This window comes from Podarcis cretensis, assembly GCF_951804945.1.
Source record: "Podarcis cretensis genome assembly, chromosome: 3".
Classification (NCBI taxonomy): domain Eukaryota; kingdom Metazoa; phylum Chordata; class Lepidosauria; order Squamata; family Lacertidae; genus Podarcis; species Podarcis cretensis.
This window is the reverse complement of record NC_137172.1, coordinates 59,117,294-59,136,454: the sequence shown is the minus strand read 5'-3', so window position 1 is coordinate 59,136,454 and position 19,161 is coordinate 59,117,294. Positions and strand designations below refer to the sequence as shown.

At 41.8% G+C, this 19,161-nt stretch overlaps 1 protein-coding gene across 1 annotated transcript; it reads left to right on the top strand.

The window, feature by feature from the left end:
- The first annotated feature begins 449 nt into the window (after nt 1–449).
- Nucleotides 450–17,700, top strand: GINM1 (glycosylated integral membrane protein 1). The gene is made up of 8 exons (XM_079971570.1): nt 450–608; nt 4,799–4,849; nt 5,419–5,515; nt 7,908–8,059; nt 12,648–12,804; nt 13,348–13,478; nt 16,208–16,371; nt 16,800–17,700. Exons 1-8 carry the CDS (start codon nt 489–491, stop codon nt 16,900–16,902), a joined length of 975 nt encoding a protein of 324 aa, XP_079827696.1. The 5' UTR covers nt 450–488; the 3' UTR covers nt 16,903–17,700.
- Nucleotides 17,701–19,161: the final 1,461 nt, after the last annotated feature.

Sequence of the window (19,161 nt, the reverse complement as noted above, 5' to 3'; positions counted from 1 at the left end):
AGTGTTCTGGAAGCTACCAGCATGAGTTTGACCAAACTGCGGGAGGCAGTGGAAGACAGGAGTGCCTGGCGTGCTCTGGTCCATGGGGTCACGAAGAGTCGGACACGCCTAAACGACTAAACAACAACAACAACAAACCTGCATGCCTTATTCTCATCTCTGCTAATTTGAGGAAGGAGGACTAATTTATTTGAGACAGGTTGCTCTTTCCCCGCGCAAATCTCCTCTGGGCTGTTTGGCTCCAACTCCTAAGCCTTTCCCAAGGGAAACCTTTTTGACACGGCCTTTCTCCTGCCCTCAGCAGCACCTCTCCTAATCCTGCATCTTTGCCGGTTGTGTTGTTGTTGCTGCTGCTGCTGCTGCTGTCTCCTCCTCCTCCTCTCCTCTCCTCTCCCCTCCCCTGCCGGACTCCTCCCCGCCTCTGCTCCGCCTGCCGCCTCCTCTGGCTTTGTTGATGTTTCACTTTGTTTTAATTCCCGGCTCCCAAGATGGAGGCGGCGCTGGGGCCACGCGAGTTCCTGCGGCTGCTCCCGGGGCTCCTTCTGCTGCTGCCCTCCTGCCTGGCCGCCCCGGAGCCGACAGCCGCTTTCTCCCAGCTCGATAGCCAGGTAAGGGAGAGGAAGGGTCTCCGGGCAGCCTCATCTTTATTCTGACGGCACCAGGACGGAGAGTACGCGGAGGGAGTGGGGAAGAGGGGCGAGCAGAAGTGGACCCCTCGGAGGAGTCCGATTAAAACCAAGAAACAAGACATGCAGTGGGTTGGCCCTTAAGCTTCCGTGCTCAGCAGCCCCTTAATTCGGAGTAAGGAAGCGACATGCTGCTGTAGATAAGCGCGGCGGCGTTGCATTGTTTGTCTTGTCTAAGGTGCCGTGGGAGTGTGCAAGACTGAGTGTGACGTGCAGGAGCTTCGTGTGGACATCCCGAGATGGTGCCCTAGTGCCCACCTGTGTGAAATGCTCAGGCTTGTACACTTTGAAGGTGTGTGTGTGTGGGGGGGTGTTTGTTCCTCCCCCACCCCCAGCCCCGTGAAGGAGCGATTTGTATATTAATATGTATGCAGAATTGCATAAGATGTGGCATCGGGCCTTGTGTGGCTTGGATGTTGGTATGAAGTACGTCAGCTGCGTGCTTGCTATATATGCACACACGCATATTCAAGGGACCAAATGAATATGCAGTGAGAATACAGGATGTCCACTGGGCTAGGTAACACCAAGATTAGATTTTATTTGTCTGATTTGAACTTTGGGATTGAGTGCTTTCTTTAATGCACCTGGTCTGCGTTGAGAGAAGAGCATGATATTCTCAACTGTTTCTGTGCGGAAGCCTTTAATGATAAGCTGTCCAACAAAAACAAATTGCTTTTGAGTGGAAAATAAAGAGGAATGTTTAAGTAATTTGTAGGTGTTACAAATCCTGTGATTTGTGGGTGTTACTAGTAGTTTCTTCAAGTTAATCACATATTATAGCTGTGTTAGCTTGAAGCACAGGAGTGGTTTTGGTACAGTGACCTTTTCAAGCATTTAAGATGCTACTTCATTCAACTTCTGATAGCTAGCTAATTGCTAAGAGAGCTAACCCAAAATCTTCATCACAAACATCTGAACAAGCAATGATTAGATTTGGATTAACTTTATCCCTGGTTTTCAGTGTGATGGAGTAGTATATGGAAAGATCCACTTTATGAAGAACTAGCAAAGTAAATACCTCAAGTGAGCATTTATAAGACACATACTCACTCTATGTTTTTTATATCATTTATGAATGAACTGAAGTTTCACATGAATATGCTGTACTAGAAAAGTCAATAACTTTGCTTCTTGAAAGCATTTTTTATTTTAGAAAAGGAAGGTGAAAGAGTCTGGGGACTCTTCTTTAAAAGAGTGGTGCATATTTACTCTTCTGGTAGTAATTCTCTTCACTACTAGGGTGATGGCTACTTGCAAGAAACAGTGGGAAATGCGAGAATCGCCCTCTGTGTCTTTGTGTACGTAATGCACAAAGAGCAAAGGAATAGTTGACACATCATAAAACTTTGATATAAAGAATGCACTTATTTCTTAATAACCCCTAAGAAGTAGATGCTGCTTGCATAAACATAAGGGTAAAAAGATTTTGATCAGTACAGGTGTTCATGACTTGCTAAGGGTCTGGACTGCCAAAAAGAAGTATTTTTGAGGTTCTTTTGTGATTTGTTTTCCTCTATAGCTATCTCAGTGATTCCTAGGAACTATAAAATCAACAGGAGAATATCTAAGAGGAAAGTGGTCAGAAGTTCTGTCCTTCAGGCAAAACACTGCTAGTGTTCATTCCATGAATCTGGAATGATCTTCCTTCAGTTGTTTTACTACTTCCCTACCTCCCTCTTCCCCAAAGAATTCTCATTTTCACCCTTAACATGTAATCTTTACATCTTATATTTTAAAGCCTCCAGAAAGGCTTATTGCACCACTAGAACCTGCTGGTAGAAGTTTACCTTCAGAATACAATTATTTTAGAAATATATCTTCTTGAAAAATTGTTAGAGGAAAGGACTAAGAAAGAAAGATATTGAAAGGCAAAATAATAAAATGTCTGTTCAGTCATTTGCTTATGGTGCAATCCTCCTACATGACCACTATTGCACAATTTCTTGAAATTTTTCTAAACTACGTAGAATATGCTCCACAGTTGACTCCCCCCCCCCTTTGTTCTGTCGAAATTAGTCATTCTTTGCATTCGTCACAAAGGGAACATTGTGAACTCTGGCCTTTTTGTCATAATTTTGCGGAATAGAGAGTTTTGAACTGAAGGGTCATTAAGTGCACCCAAGAAATACTCTACCCAGTCATGCAGTGTGTGTATTTGGCAGGGCAAAAAATGCTGGGACACCCAAGAGATGTGTAGTGTGTGTGAAAATAATATAATGTGAAAAGTACTGTTTTTTATTGATTTGTACTTTTTATTATTTAAAGTTTTATCACAACATTCACAATATGTGCCAGCATAAAAGGAGGGGAGGGGAAAGAGTGCTGGGCGGGGTGACAGTTAAAGGAAATATAAACCAGGTTATACATACAAAGCCAGCATACCATCAGCTGAAGCACATATGCAGGCTAGTACTGTATACATTTGGTAAAATTCAGACCTAAGATGCTCATTGAAACTGCTGTACCGCAGTGAATTATTGTAAGGATAAATGAGCTTGGTGGTAGGGCTGGGTGATATCTGGTTTTCAACATCACGATATACCAATATATCACAATGTCTGAAATAAGGATGGAGCTATGTAGAGGCATTGGCTGGCTTCACGGTTTCCCCCACATTGTGATTTTTGCATAGGGCACGCACGCACCCCCCCCCCATGATTTGTGATAAATTGCCAGGTCAAAAATTAAGAAACCAGCATCACGGTATGGACTCCGCCCAGCTCTTCTTGGTGGTTAGGAAATCATGCACATTCTCCTAAGCGTCTTGGAGGAAAGATAGGACATAAATGCAAATAAACAAATAAACAATAAATAAATGAAGGAGTTCCAGAGAGGCTATGCAAACTTAGGTTTGCTAGCTGCAAACCACCCCAAGAGCTTTTTATTTTGTTTTCCTGAAAATATAAATGCCAGCAGTAATTTGGATTCCATCTCTGGTGATAATTGAATTGTAAGGCGGAGAGCAGAAGTAAAGTATTGGTTAAACTTTTGATAAGTTAGACATTTGTCACAGTGTGGCACGTGCTCTCTATTCATGGCACTCTCATGCACTGTGTTCTCATATATATAGCTTATAAGCAGTTGGTTGCCTTAATTTTTTTAATTAAAATATAAAGCAGGTGTGGGGAACCCTTGGCTTGTTAGCCCCAGCAATCATGGCCAATGGCTAGGGATGGTGGGAGATGTAGCACTGCAACATCTGGAGAGCCAAAGGTTCCTCACACATGAGCTAAAGGATAATGTGAACATACAACAAATAAGGATATAGTTAATATACCATCATTTTGACAGTTGTTTTAATATAGGAAAACCTGGATATGGAATACAACTGGTGTAATACCTATTTCGGCGCTGTGGGTTAAACCACAGAGTCTAGGACTTGCCAATCAGAAGGTTGGTGGTTCAAATCCCCGTGACGGGATGAGCTCCCGTTGTTCTGTCCCTGCTCCTGCCCACCTAGCAGTTCGAAAGCACATCAAAGTGCAAGTAGATAAACAGGTACCGCTCCGGCGGGAAGGTAAACGGCGTTTCAGTGCGCTGCTCTGGTTCGCCAGAAGCGGCTTAGTCATGCTGGCCACATGACCCGGAAGCTGTACGCTGGCTCCCTCGGCCACTAAAGCGAGATGAGCGCCGCAACCCCAGAGTCGGTCACGACTGGACCTAATGGTCAGGGGTCCCTTAAAAAAAAAATACCTATTCCAGCAACTCAGATGAGAACCTGTTGTGCATTGTAGAATGCAATGTTTATTATTACTCAATATCTGGGGCACAGATCAGGATAAACTGCAGAAAGTGGAAGTAACTTAGTGCCTGTTCATCAGATTATACTTTTTTTTACCAACCACACCATGATCAACTGACTGCTAGATCTCACAGCTTTTGAAAACTTGGTTGTATTCAGTTCTTCATAATCTAAAGGTCTGTTATCTAGTTTTTATAAAATTATACTCTACTTTTTGAATATATAGGAAACACGGATAGATTAAAACTGGTATTGGAAAGGGTTTTGGAACTGGAAATAGAACCAGCTACCTAGTTGATGCCATATTGAAGAATCTGTAACATGTTTCTTTCTTTGAAACCTCTTCCTCCTTCTCTCACACTTGCAGGAAAGCATCAAGATTAAAGTTACAATGCTGGAAAACAACAGGGATGGGCAGGTATGTCAGACTTCCTGTACTTGCTTTAGCTTAGCCTTTTATCTTGTGATTGTGATCAGTCAGTGGAAATCAAGCATGTATTTAGGGTCTAACTAATCTGTGATAGATACAGAGTAGAAGGTACCGTTGATGGTAGCAAGTGATGGCACCATGTGACTTCTTGTTTCGCTCCCCTAAAAGATTATTGTGATCAGTGGGAATTGCTTGTGCCTACTGAATGGCTGGTGTAGCTTTGCAAAGCATTTTGGGGTGTCTCCAGGGAATACGGAGGTGAGAGGATGCAGAATCCTGTGGATCCTCAGCCTCGCTCACTCCATTTTGACCCCTACCACCAGCAAAACATCTACACCTGCAGAGCTTTCCAAACATGTACTGGGGGACCTCTGGTGCCAGCTGCATCCCATAACCAGTTGAATGTCAGTTCCATGATTGCAGCCTTAACTTCTTAATGTCCGAATTCTGGTAATTGCTAAAATGATTATTTAGATCAAATAATCTTAACAATTGTGCTTGACCTTGTATTACAAGATGTGGACATTTAACATGTTTGATTCTGTTATTTTCTTTAGGTCATCCTTAATATTACCTATGTAAATGGTCAGGTGTATGTAAATGACTTTCCGCTGAAGAGTGGAGTTGCTCGGATTAAATGTCAGACTTTAATATGTAAGTATTGTTTAATTCCTTACCTGTGCTGTGTGCTTCCATGCAGTTCACCACTCATGAATAAATATAAATAAGTAACACTATACTATATACGCATCTGTACTGTTAAAAATAAATCTCCACTGTTAAGGTATATTTAAAATAGAAAAAATATGAAATGGAGTGCCCTCTCTATTTCTCATCCACAGTGCTCATATATTCTGCCCATAAAAAATAATGAGTTCAAACCTTCCCTTTCTGGAACAGTTAGCGAAGTTCCTGTTCAGTTAATTTATTTGTTAAAGGCAAAGAATTTGTGCCGTAGACTAGGCAGTATAAATGCAAGGATGTGACTCCACCCTGATAAGTCCTGTCTGTCTCCTTTCTTAAACTGGCATATATCCAGATACAGTTGTGTAAAAGAAAGAATAATAATAGAATGTTGGGAGAGTCTTTCCGATAATCTTTGCAAAACACTTTCTTCTCCTGTAGACTTTCTTAGTTTAAGTTCAATCTCTGCTAGAACTAGAGATTTGATTGAAAAGATTTCCTAGTAATTTTTATAATGTAGTTATTGAAAATGGAAATACTGTTTTCCCACCCCCTCCCAATCTGCTTTGTCCTGGACAGAAACATCCTGATTTGGGTATACAGGCAACATTTTACATAATGAATGAAGCTAAAGCAATTACTTTCCATGGAAGAACATTTTATGCACAGAGTAGTCTCTTGATGCACTGGTTATGGGTGGTCTCAAGGTTAAGTTCTGAGATCATCTACCCTTTATGATCAGCTCTTGCACTAAGGGCATGCTAATGTGTTTTAAGCATTGGCTTTTGAAAGCCTAAAACATTATGCATTAATAACTAAACATGGTTTACTTTAAGGAGACCAGGCAGTGGCTCATCATGGTTTGGATGCAGCAAAGTGCTCCTATGCTTTAAAAAATTAGTATAGATCTTCTAAAGGAAGTAAGTTCTCTTGAATTGAGCAGGGCGTATGTCTCAATAACCATATTTAGAAATGAGCTCTCACTGTTCTTTACTCAGATGCAGTCAACTCTCAAACCATCACAATACAAATTTGTATTGATTTAATATAAAATCTAACTGCTGTTGGTTCTGTAAGCCTTACGTTTGAGTTTCTGTTAAATTTCCAAGATAAGAATATAAAATGGTTCTGGGGTTGTATAATAAGAGTGCATGTTATTACTTCCCACAGTGCATTCAGACATCCACTTTGCCTTACTGGAGGGATGGAGGGAGGTCAGGGTAGGAGGGGGTCTCAACTGACACTAAATACCCCAATCCTTGCAGAAGAAAATAGTGGTAGTTGGAACAAGCCCTTATTTTTTTTTTTGTCTTAAATTCCAAAGACTGATTTGACTTGTGTATTGTGGATAGAAGCTGCCTACATATTACCAACAGGGTTGGACGCATGCATGTGCAAAGCCAGCAAGACAGCCGCTCCTTCCCTAACAGAAATGTCCATAGGAGCAAGGATATAGTACTTGCCTCTGGGGCAGGGAGTTTGGATGATTGAATGGAAGAAAGTGTCCTATCGTTTGCTTTTCTTCATTTTTGTGCCAAAAAGTCGTGGGGAGATTGGTCTTGGTAGACATGGTACACGCGGGTGGTGCTGTGGTCTAAACCACTGAGACTCTCGGGCTTGCCGATCAGAAGGTCAGTAGTTTGAATCCCCATGATGGGGTGAGCTCCTGTTGCTCTGCCCCAGCTCCTGCCAACCTAGCAGTTCAAAAGCACACCAGTGCAAGCAGATAAATAGTTATCGCTGTGGCAGGAAGGTAAACGGCGTTTCCGTGCGCTCTGGTTTCCGTCACAGTGTCCTGTTGCACCAGAAGCAGTTTAGTCCTGCTGGCCACATGACCAGGAAAGCTGTCCATGGACAAATCCCAGCTCCCTTGGCCTGAAAGCCAGATGAGCGCTGCAACCCCATAGTCGCCTTGGACTGGACTTAACTGTCCAGGGGTACTTTACCTTTACCTAGACACTTGCTGTGTGCACTTATCTGAACACTATACCTGCTCCCCTTTCTCTGCTACCAATTTTCACAAGTCCAAGCTTTAGTGGGAATGCAGTGCTGAACTCAGTTCTTGGGAACCCTATGGAATGAAGGAGGCTGCTTGTGTTTCCACTTGATCTTTAGGAAAACAAATACGCAGATGATAAAAAGTATTCTTGTTTGCATTCAGGAAAACCTTTGTACTCTCTTGGCCCATGACCACTTCTTTTGAAAGGTGCCTTGAATCCAGCAACAAGCAGTTCTGTTCCAGTGCAGTGAGGAGCCAAATCTAATCTGAAATGCACCGATCACCCATTTATGTGTACCTTGTTTTTAGAGATCATATCTCTCTATATAACCACTATTTTGACACACAGTTCTTCATTGATAGTGGAGAGTAGTAACTCTGAAACACTACAGGAAGAGGAGCGATTAGGAATTGTCAGCGTTCGCATTATGGTCCATGAATGGCCAATGGCATCCAGATCCAACTTGCGATTGATTGTTGTTCAAGAGGAAGTGACAGAAATTGATGAAAAGCGGGTAAGTCATACCACTTTAAATTATTGTATTTGTTGGCCAGTTTTTAAATTCATTGGAGCACTTTGTTCCACCGTGAATGGGTAGTTTAGTTGTATGATATGATACGGTGTCCGATGTTTATGCTATTATATGTCCTCTTTGGGCAGTGGACCCCAAGTACATTATTTATTTACTTGAAGTATATTCTGCTCCGTATTTAAACAAAAACATTGAAACTGTTTACTAAAGGAATCAATCTAAAAAAAATGCAATACAAATTCCACATTTAAAACTAAACAGCAGCAGCAGCAACAGTCACCCCACATTTTGAGTAACATAAGCAACAATAAATATCTTTTAAAATATACATAAGTAAAAGAACTAAAAACCACAAAACAAATAGGATTTAAAAAGAAACCATAACACCACAACAATATATACTGTATATCATCACCAAACAGGGCTTTCCAGGGACAGGGAGAAGACAGGGCTCATCTAGACTGGGACCCATTGGAAAGCCAGCCCTGCTGCTGTCACATAATGATATTGACCTAATACCTGTTAACAGAATTTCTAGTACACAGCTCTTTTCAACTGTAGTCTGATCTTATTGTAAAATCCACTCCTGTACTGCAGAAATTAATGATTCTAATCAAGAAACTGTCAAAAGAGACACTCTCTTTCTTCTTGTTGCCACACACATTTAGTAACAGTGCTTTCAAAGAAAAAGGGTTCTGAGTTCTATAAAAGTGACAAAACTCTTCCTCTCAAATAGTTCTGGTATCCTGGTGATTTACTTAAAATGTATGGTGTTTTTAAATTTTCAGCATGAGATAACTTGCCACACCCAGTTGAGTATTGTGTACCACTGTGTACAGTACAGTACCGTTTACAGTAATTCTGTGTTGTATTGTGTTTAGTGCTCTAATTGTTTTATACAATATGCTCAGAAATGTGAAATGAACTAAGTGTGAAGTGAACTACTAGGTATTTGTTTGCTTCAACTCTACTGTTCAATGCTCAAGTCTAAGTTTCAACAGAAGTGTCAGTGTGGATATGTAATTCTTGATCATGTCAGCATTCCAGCTTGGGCACCTGAAAGCCTGGCAGAGGGCTGAACGATAAAACTTACATCAACAAATGGCATCCTGCTACATTCCTCTTCATTGACATGTCTCTAAATTGTTAGGGTTTAGCACTTTACAGTCAGATTGGATTCCACCCCCCCTTCACAACTCATCATGTCAGTGTTGGCATCAGGTAGTATGATCTGAATTACTAGTGACAAAAGGGCAGGAAAATAAACAAACCAGTTCTGTAATTAATATATGACGGTGCTCTAATTTTGGTGCCAAGACTTATTCAGTGAGCACTCATTGCATCCCATCTCCTCCTAAGGAGTTAATAGATTGGTGATTTGTTTAGAAAGTTTTGTTTTCTGAATTCCAGCGTTAGAGAACTTTCCCCATCCAGTTGCATTCTATGCATAATGGGGAATTGTTGCCCAGTAAGTCTGTGTTGTGTTATTTTTAGCACTCCCATTGTTTTATGCACTACACTCAGTCTGCTGCTTATTTCTGAGTGTGATAAATGCAGCCATTAGTTTGTTTAAATACATTTTTTCAGCTGAAGAGTAGGGTAAAAATACTTCAAAATACATATGCCTGCTCTTTCTCTTCCCTTTTAAGGGAGAACCAGTCAGGATATTAAGTACAATTACTGAAGCTGAAATAACAGCAACAGACACTTTGGAAACAAGTTCTACTGATTCAGAGTCATTTACTTCCTATTAATCACACTTGGTAGAGTTTACACATCATTTATTAAAGATTTCTCATTACCATACTATTCCAGGCGACGTGATTCACAAGAGGCCTGTTTCATTTTTATCCCCATGGACTTTTGTACAGTGGTACCTCGCAAGACGAATGCCTCGCAAGACGAAAAACGCGCAAGACGAAAGAGTTTTCTGTTTTTTGAGTCGTTCCGTAAGACGAATTTCCCTATGGGCTTGCTTCGCAAGACGAAACGTCTTGCGAGTTCTTGCGAGTTTGTTTCCTTTTTCTTAAAGCCGCTAAGCCGCTTAGCCGTTAATAGCCGCTAAGCCGTTAATAGCCGCTAATAGCCACTAAGCCGCTAATAGCCATGCTTCGCAAGACGAAAAAACCGCAAGACGAAGAGACTCGCGGAACGGATTAATTTCGTCTTGCGAGGCACCACTGTAAATTGCACCACACTGTTGCAAGCAACAAATGGCATAAAGACTTCACAGCAGAATGACAAATTCTATTCTGCATTGAGTTCAGAATGTGGCATATTACAACAAAAATCCTACACCTTTATAGTGACAACTTGGGGGTGGGGGTGGGAAACACCTTGAGGCCTTGGTAAAAAGCCCCTGTGAAAATCAGCCCGACACTTGGTGGCAACTGAAAGGGCAACTTCATTGTTATGAGTGATCAGAAAAGGGAACTTTGTGGGGCTGTATGTTAACATAACCATAAAAAAGCTCAGGACGTTACTGGTTCAAATCCACACAGAGGCAGAAACATTTTAGGGAGATGGGTGCAGTCCAGGTAGGCCGGAGAAACACTGGTGTCAGCAGCTCTGAAGAGCTGCTTCCAGTCAGTACAGTGGTGCCTCGCAAGACGAAATTAATCCGTTCCGCGAGTCTCTTCGTCTTGCGGTTTTTTCGTCTTGCGAAGCACGGCTATTAGCGGCTTAGCGGCTTAGCGCTATTAGCGGCTTAGCGGCTCTTAGCGGCTTAGAAAAAGGGGGGGGGAAGGGAAAAAACTCGCAAGAACTCGCAAGACGTTTCGTCTTGCGAAGCAAGCCCATAGGGAAATTCGTCTTGCGAAGCACCTCAAAAGACGGAAAACTCTTTCGTCTAGTGAGTTTTTCGTCTTGCGAGGCATTCGTCTTGCGGGGCACCACTGTATTGACCGAGCAGTTAACATGCTACTCTCCATATGCCATAGACTATAACTTCCAACTTTCCTGACCTTTGGCCATGCTGGAGCCCAACAACATCTGACGCATAGCTGTCAACGTTTCCCTTTTTTAAAAGGAAATTCCCTTATTCCGAATAGGATTCCTCGCAAGAAAAGGGAAAAGTTGACAGCTATGATCTGACAGGCACTATGATAGCTGTAAACAATACTGAGCTGGATGGACAAATAATCTGACTCGGTATAAGGCAACTTATACTATATATTTTTCCAGTTTCACAGAACTGAAAATAAAAGGGTGCCATTATTTAAGTCTCCGGGATATTCCTTCCTTATCTGAGTGCAGTCGTGGTGGTAGAGGGTCCTGTGTTTGGATTAGAATGAAGGGACAGATTCCTTCCATCCCATGATTTTGGAACTCAGGAGGCAGAACTTTCCAGGAATTGATGTGTTCATGGTCAGTCATGTCCACGTATGGGAGCATCATTTGGAAGGGAGGGGGAAGGAGCAAGCCATTCATTCATTCCCTCCCATCCAGTCAAACAGAGGCAGCTCCTTTCTTCATCAGTTAGGCCACAGCTAACAGATGCTGTTCTGTGGGTAGTTCTATTAGCCAGATGCACGAAATACTAGCATTGAGATCATCAGATGAAACTGACAGCTCATACAGGAATTAATATTTGGCACAGAATTATTCGCGATTCTCTTCTTCATTTACTTTAAAACAAAACAGCATTCCCATACCACATGACACTGCTGCTTTTTCATACTTCCCCACATTGGCCCTCATTCCAGAGAGATGATGTTCAGCATGTTTATGTTGTAGTGGGTAGGCCCCATTTCCTGGTAATGTTTTAATGAAAGATTAGGATCATGGGTTTGTTGGCTATTTGCAAATTAGTTGCACTGCAGAAAGCTTGTTGGGGAGACCACACATTACAAGGAACACAAAATAACTTTAGCTAGGTTTTAATAACAAAAACAAAAACTCATTTTACATTAAATATATCAATAAGCATAACCCAACCACCAGGGTACTGAGAGAGCTAGGTGCTGCTCTTTATATACTATACCCAATTGCTGACACAGCTTAATTAACAGAACTTAACAGCACATGCTATACTGCTTCACAGCTGTAAAACTAGGTCACGTTATTTGCTCTGGCCCTTAAAGAAATACACATCTTGTGGAACAATAATGAACCTTCAAATTTCAAGAGACAATTCAACAGGGTTGCTCTTTAGAAGAGAGTCAATATCACAGTCTGCCCTTCTCCTTAATATCTCTTTAGTGAGACTCCAAAAAGGGCTACAGTGAGTGGAATCTTTATTTAACGAGGAAGAACCATGGTTCACTGGTAGAGCATCTGCATTGCTTGAAAAGGTATGAGGTTCAGTCCCCAGCATCTCCAGTTTGGGCTGGGAATGGCTCCTGCCTGAAGAGTGGCTACTGGTCAGTGTTGACAATACTGCGCTAGATGGACCATTGGTCTGGCTCAGTATAAGGCAGCTTCCTATGTTCCTAAATCAAACAGACTTTTCATCTTGGCATTCTGTTTATCTTTTATACATCTGCCTTTTTATTTTCACCATTTCAAAAAAGCACCTACCGCTCTGGTTTCAAGAGGATTGCTCATAAATAGTTATACTTCTCTTTTGCAGGTTCAGCAAGATGAAGTGACTGAAATAGACATCTTGGTAAAGGACTTAAGAGTCCTTAGGCACTCAAATTACACTGTTCCTTTGAAGGAGAGCATGCTGTATTCCATCCCCAGAGACAACGATATCTTGTTCACACTTCCAAACATTGCAGGAAAAGGTATGCAGTGATGCTGATCTCTGACAAACCGGTTTGACTTCTTCATCACAGAAAGTGTTGCCATAATTTTTTGCCTTTTCATTTAAGTTTTCCTGTATTACTTTTCAGTATCCATACACCGAAAGGGAGAACATCCAATCTATTTTAAGCTGATTGATTTTAAAATGTCTATAGGCTGCTTTTCCGATGTTCTAAGTGGTGTGCATCATTTAAGAACAACTTGGTAAATGAAAGCAGCAAATAATGATAAAACAATCCCCAAACTAGTGAATCAGCCAAAATGCCAGCTAAGAAGTCTTTCAAGTCTTATGGGAAATGGCCAGAAATTGACTCCTCAATTTTAAAGGCAGGTCAAATTTGTTTGTTTGTCATTCTTTTTAGTATGTTGTATTGTGAAACAAAATGCACAAGTATATTTGGATATACTCAAAATGTAGCATTACTTTGTTATTTTGCTTGCTTGCTTTCCCCTGGAATTATCTATGGAGGTGGGGAGGCATCTACTTGTTAAGCTAACCTCTTTCTTTTCTTTTTAAAAAATAGATATTGAAAGCCCACTACAAACAACCAGTCACTACCTTCTAAGACAAGTAGAAACTACAGTGGATGAAGAGACAATGCCTGGCAAGTTGCCAGAGACTCCTCTCAGAACAGAGCCTCCATCCTCTTATAAGGTCTTTTCTGTTACTGTTACACCACTATTGTAGGGTGGGGCATTCTCGTGAGACATTCCAGGAGCCTAAATTATGTGGGGGACAACAAAACAGCAGGGCAGAGTACTGCTGGGACAGAGGAAACTGCTCCCTTCCCTTTCCAAATAATATCATAGAGTTATTCTGATTGCAGAAGGGACTTCAACCTAAAACCCCAATGGTAGGGAAGGCCAAGAGCTGGGCATACATGCACCTTTCAGAGATGAGAATTCACAGTGCCCGAGGCCAAGCTTGTGTGTTCTCAGCTCCTTTCCTCCAGGGATATGAGAGCAGAGGTGCCTTTTTTACACATTCAGCTGAACTCTTACTGGTTGGGAGCATGGCCTGTGGGCATGGTCTTCCTCCTGCTCTACAAGATGATTGAGCATATGTGATGTTCATCAAGGAGCTGAATGTTTCTTGCCTGTAACTGAACACAAAATAGAAATGTTAATTTAAACATGAAAAAGAAAACATGAAACCAAATTAATAACCAAATGTATTATAGTCAAAATTGTTTGCAAAAAAAGACATATATACCTTGAGCTAAAATGTATTGGTATATGTATACTAATTCTAAAAGTTTCAGATCCAAGATAAGCAAATTAAAAGTTCCTGGAATTAAAGAAAAGCATATATTTAAAACATAGTTAAAATATGAGAAACCTAATGGTGATACAATAGTGCCCCGCAAGACGAACGCCTCGCAAGACGGAAAACCCGCTAGACGAAAGGGTTTTCCGTTTTGGAGGCGCTTCGCAAAACGAATTTCCCTATGGGCTTGCTTCGCAAGACGAAATGTCTTGCGAGTTTTTTCGACTTTTTTCCCCTTCCCCCCCTTTTTCTAAGCTGCTAAGCCGCTTATCAGCTGATCCGCTAAGCCTATAAGCCGCTAAAAGCCGCTAAGCCGCTAATAGCGCTAATCCGCTAAGCCGTCAATGGGCTTGCTTCGCAAGACGAAAAAACCGCTAGACGAAGAGAATCGCGGAACGGATTCTTTTCGTCTTGCGAGGCACCACTGTAATCTATTTCCTACTCCTGGGTATAAAAATCCACAGGCCCCACTTGGAGTGGTGTTAGGGAAAGGTAAAGGGACCCCTGACCATTAGGTCCAGTCGTGACCGACTCTGGGGTTGCGGCGCTCATCTCGCTGTATTGGCCGAGGGAGCCGGCGTACAGCTTCCGGGTCATGTGGCCAGCATGACTAAGCCGCTTCTGGCAAACCAGAGCAGCGCATGGAAACGCTGTTTACCTTCCCACCGGAGTGGTACCTATTTATCTACTTGCACTAGTGTGCTTTCCAACTGCTAGGTTGGCAGGAGCAGGGACCGAGCAACAGGAGCTCACCCCGTCGTGGGGATTCGAACCGCCGACCTTCTGATCGGCAAGTCCTAGGCTCTGTGGTTTAACCCACAGCGCCACCCGCGTCCCTCTTGGAGTGGTGTTAGTCTGCATCAAAGAGGACATTACATATAATAAATTTAAAATCATAAAAGAAGAAATCCATTCACAGAAATAGCAGGCCTCCAAAATAATATATTATGAACATGTTATTATGCTCCTGACCAAAATTCTGATGATGATTTTCAGACAGACAAGCCGGGTAGGCTGCCAAAGGAGAAACTATTGTGATAATGGACAACTTAAACTATCCTCACTCTGGGTAAATATCAGGTCATAACAAAAAGACAAATTTCTAGATACAATAAATACTTGTGTCTCAAATTCAGCATTTCATAATCAGCTTGCCCAGAAAGTGCAGTAGCGTGGCATTCAGTTTCAGAAGAGGAAGTGTCTAAAAATGAGAGGTTAGTTACAAAGGAAGTTGAAAAATTTCTGCTTACTGCTGCAGTCCCCAGAGCCATTTTCCATACTCTCACCAATGGTCTCCCAAGTCTCTGGAACAGATTTTTGAGGGACATGGCAGGGTTATAGAGAGAAGAAGTAAATTGGCACAAACGACTTCTCCTTCTCTTATATAAACAGACCACTCTGCTAGATCAAAAGCTGTTCCCGTATCACCCAATAATTATAACAGAGTCAGATAAAAATGTACAGGTGCAAACGAGTCCAAGAGAACGGCAGTGTGGTTAAATAGCAACGTCAAGGAAGCTGTCAAAGGCGAGTTAGTATCCTTTTTGAACAAAGGAGGGAAACAAAACAAAATTGGCTGAAACAAGTGTAAATTTATGAGGCAAGCACAGAAGGAATTTGAGATGTTTCAGGCAACTGGGGGTGGGAGAGGGGAAGAGAAACTTTCCTTCCATGATCTTCTTTTTGCTCACTTATCTTAAGATCTAAGTATCTGTGTGGATTCAGCATATATATCATGTGCTGAAGGTATAGAAGAGGAAAAAGCTGCTGCCGCCAGGCTGTGCTTGCAAACTTCTCCTCTAAACTGGCCACTGTTGAATAGAGTGCACGGTTAGAGCCACCAGTCTGATCTACCCCCGCTAGTCTTAATTTCTCAACGGGATGTGAAATATGCTTTATTAAGAGTGACTCATGCCCACCTTTTACTGTCAGCCCACTGTTTATTTATCAGTAAATAAATAGTGGTTGAGAGCTAAAAAGATCATTTAAATTGTAGCAGTTGGGCTTCCGAAGAGGATCTATGGTCTGAGATTTGAAGCAGATATACCACCTTCTGTGTTTAGTGGATCAGGGCATCAGTAATGGGTATTTAACTGGCAGTATTGTTGCATTTGCAGGTGATGTGCCAGTGGGTGGAATACCTGAGAAAAGAGCTCTGCAGGTTCTGGCTCCAGTCCTTTCCAGTGTTCTTTGATCTAATGTTGGTCATTGTTGTTGGAGTTGTTGGAGCAGCTTTAATCATCAAAGTCTTAAAAGTGTTTTGCCCCTCATGTGAACCCAGGTAAATGCCTTTCTACATTTCATTCTGTAGAAGCAAACTGTTACTTCAGAAAAAAGGAGCTTATTTCTGACTACTGTTTTCTTTCCCTGCTAAAATTCTAGTGAGCATAGTCCAGTTCCACAAATGTAGCTCTCCTAAAATATTATAATATATTGACCCTTTTAAAACCATTCTTCTGTATTTCAGGTGCAGCTGTTTTGAACAGTTGCTCTTCCTAATAGGCACTATAAATATAAATGTAGAAGACAAACTTTTTTTAACAGTCTTAGCTTACCATGCTTACATATCTGTTGAAATAAACTTGTTTTTGTTGTACAGTTTTCAGTTCTGAAGCTGAAACAACACTGTTAAACTGGGCATGACAACTGGTAAGAAAAACCTTGAATTTCTGAAGTCTAGATTTTAATGACTACCTGCTTCTTTTTCAGGGGAGTCCTTCAGGTTGATCTCAGTGTCGTCCCTGTGGTTGGGATCAGCTTACTTCCAGATATTCCAGAGAAGACAGATAATATAGAGGAAAAATGTATTTAAACACATTCACCTTAATTGTATGAATTTGTTGACACGGTATTTGACACTTGATTCTTAATATATTGTGTACCCTTTCCTATACAGACTATGAACTATCAATGTTTTAAAATGTTTTAAGAGGCCCCAAGGACTACATCTCCACTTCAACCACCTTAATAAGTTATTGACAGAAGGGGGGAAATAGCAGTTTCCTTCCATAAGGACTTCAGCAAGTTCTAACTTCTATGAAGTAATTTTCCATCTCCTCATAGAATCATCCCGACTACACTGGTTGCATGAACCTGCCACACTAATCTAAATAACCTGCTGCCTTGAAACATCCTGAGATTTCAGTAATGATACGTGAACATAATTAAGACTGCAGCCTTAAGCTCCACAGAGCAATGAAAATAATAAGTGATTAGACCCCAGCAACATGGAACAGCATGGACAGGATTGTCCATACCTGTGAGAAAAGGAAAGCTAATTTAGGCCTGCTGTCCTTAAGCTTGCCTTATGGGAGAGGTCGAGAGATAGTTTTCATCCTGCTCTTACAACAAATTCAGTATTGGTGCAGTGCTTTTTGGTGCATGAAAGGCAATCTAACATTACAAGCACTTTATTCAGTCATTTTTTTAAAAAGGCCTCTTCCCACTAAAAGTTGTGTTTGTAAAACTGTACTTCTTGAAGTTGCAGTACAGTATAAATGCCTCTTACCCAAGAGAAAATGTCTTCAAGATCCCGATTTACTAAGAATTGTTTTACATATGGATTTGTACGATCACAGCTTTACAATAAATCCTTATCTGTTGAGAGAAACTGGAGGCCTTGTATCATTCATGTCTATCAAGGACAGCAAGCCTGACGCTTGCAAAACTGGTTTGCTTCGTATATTTTACAGGGGGTGGTTTATTTCACAGAGTTGCTAGACTACCCTTCAGCATTGCTGCTCCGAAGTTGCCTAACAAAAACACAGCAGATTTATTTAACTGCTTAGAGGCGAGGAAAGCAGCAATATAAAATAAATTCTCAGCAGCAGATAAGACCCAATCACAGATTTAAAAAGCTTTAGGATTGTGTTGAAGGGAGGCGGGTGGAGCTGTGGTCTAAACCACAGAGTCTAGGGCTTCCCAATCAGAAGGTCGGCAGTTCGAATCCCTGCGACGGGGTGAGCTCCCATTGTTCGGTCTCAGCTCCTGCCAACCTAGCAGTTCGAAAGCACAAAGTGCAAGTAGATAAATAGGTACCGCTCTGGCGGGAAGGTAAACGGCATTTCCGTGCGCTGCTCTGGTTTGCCAGAAGCGGCTTAGTCTTACTGGCCACATGACCCAGAAGCTGTCTGCGGACAAACGCTGTCTCCCTCGGCCAATAGAGCGAGATGAGCGCCACAACCCCAGAGTCGTCTGTGACTGGACCTAATGGTCAGGGGTACCTTTACCTTTAGGATTGTGTTGAGTGTTGCTCAGCTGACCATAAGGAGTGTGTCAGCAGAATAGGGAGGGAAGCAGCATCTCCTCCCCTGCACATCACTCCTAAGTTAGTCTGGAGGGCTGGGGACTTTCCAGAGCAGATTTGGAGAGAGGAAGGGAAATTGCTTTGCTCCTTATTCTGCTGCTGGAAGCCTTACCTTCAGCCAAGCAACACCACTGAATACAGCTGAATGATCAAATGCTACTTTGGGGGCTCTTTCAACAGCTGAAAGATGGCACATAAATGCCTTTATTGTTGGTTTCTGCTCTCTTCACTGTGCAGCGAAATGCTTGTCACAAGACAATGTTTACATTCCACAGTCTGTGCTGTTGGATTTTCCCACGGGAAAGGAGACTGGATGTGACGTACACTGGTTTCCTGTTCTCACTGTGTTCTCTCCATGCTTTAGAGGAGAGAGGATGCTTTCTCTGCTCCGGCAGAGGCAAGATGTTTTTCTGTAATCTACCAGCTTTGAAGTGTAAATAAAGTAATATAGAGTATGTGGCACGTACTCCTCATCATTCCGCTGTGCTTGGGACACTGCAAATTCAACATTTATAACATGAAAGCTAAAAGGCCTGGGGAAATAAAAAATATATTTGCTTGGTGCCACAAAGATAACGGAGGATGCAACAACTGAAAAAGCCCATATCCTAGCTGCTACCTGCATTACCTTTGGAGATGGGAGGACCCTCATCTCAGCATGAGGGCAGGTTCATGTGGCTATCAAGCCTATGACTTCACGTGAAAAGAATGCCTTCAAATATTTTATATTGAAAAGTACTCCACTTTTGAGATAACTGCCATGCT

Bases quoted from the DNA above. Each gene is read 5' to 3' on its own strand.
- GINM1 (XM_079971570.1), top strand. From the start codon at position 489: ATGGAGGCGGCGCTGGGGCCACGCGAGTTCCTGCGGCTGCTCCCGGGG. The intron at 8,060-12,647 runs GTAAGTCATACC...TCTCTTTTGCAG, and splicing joins CAGAAATTGATGAAAAGCGG to GTTCAGCAAGATGAAGTGAC. The intron at 13,479-16,207 runs GTCTTTTCTGTT...TTGCATTTGCAG, and splicing joins AGCCTCCATCCTCTTATAAG to GTGATGTGCCAGTGGGTGGA.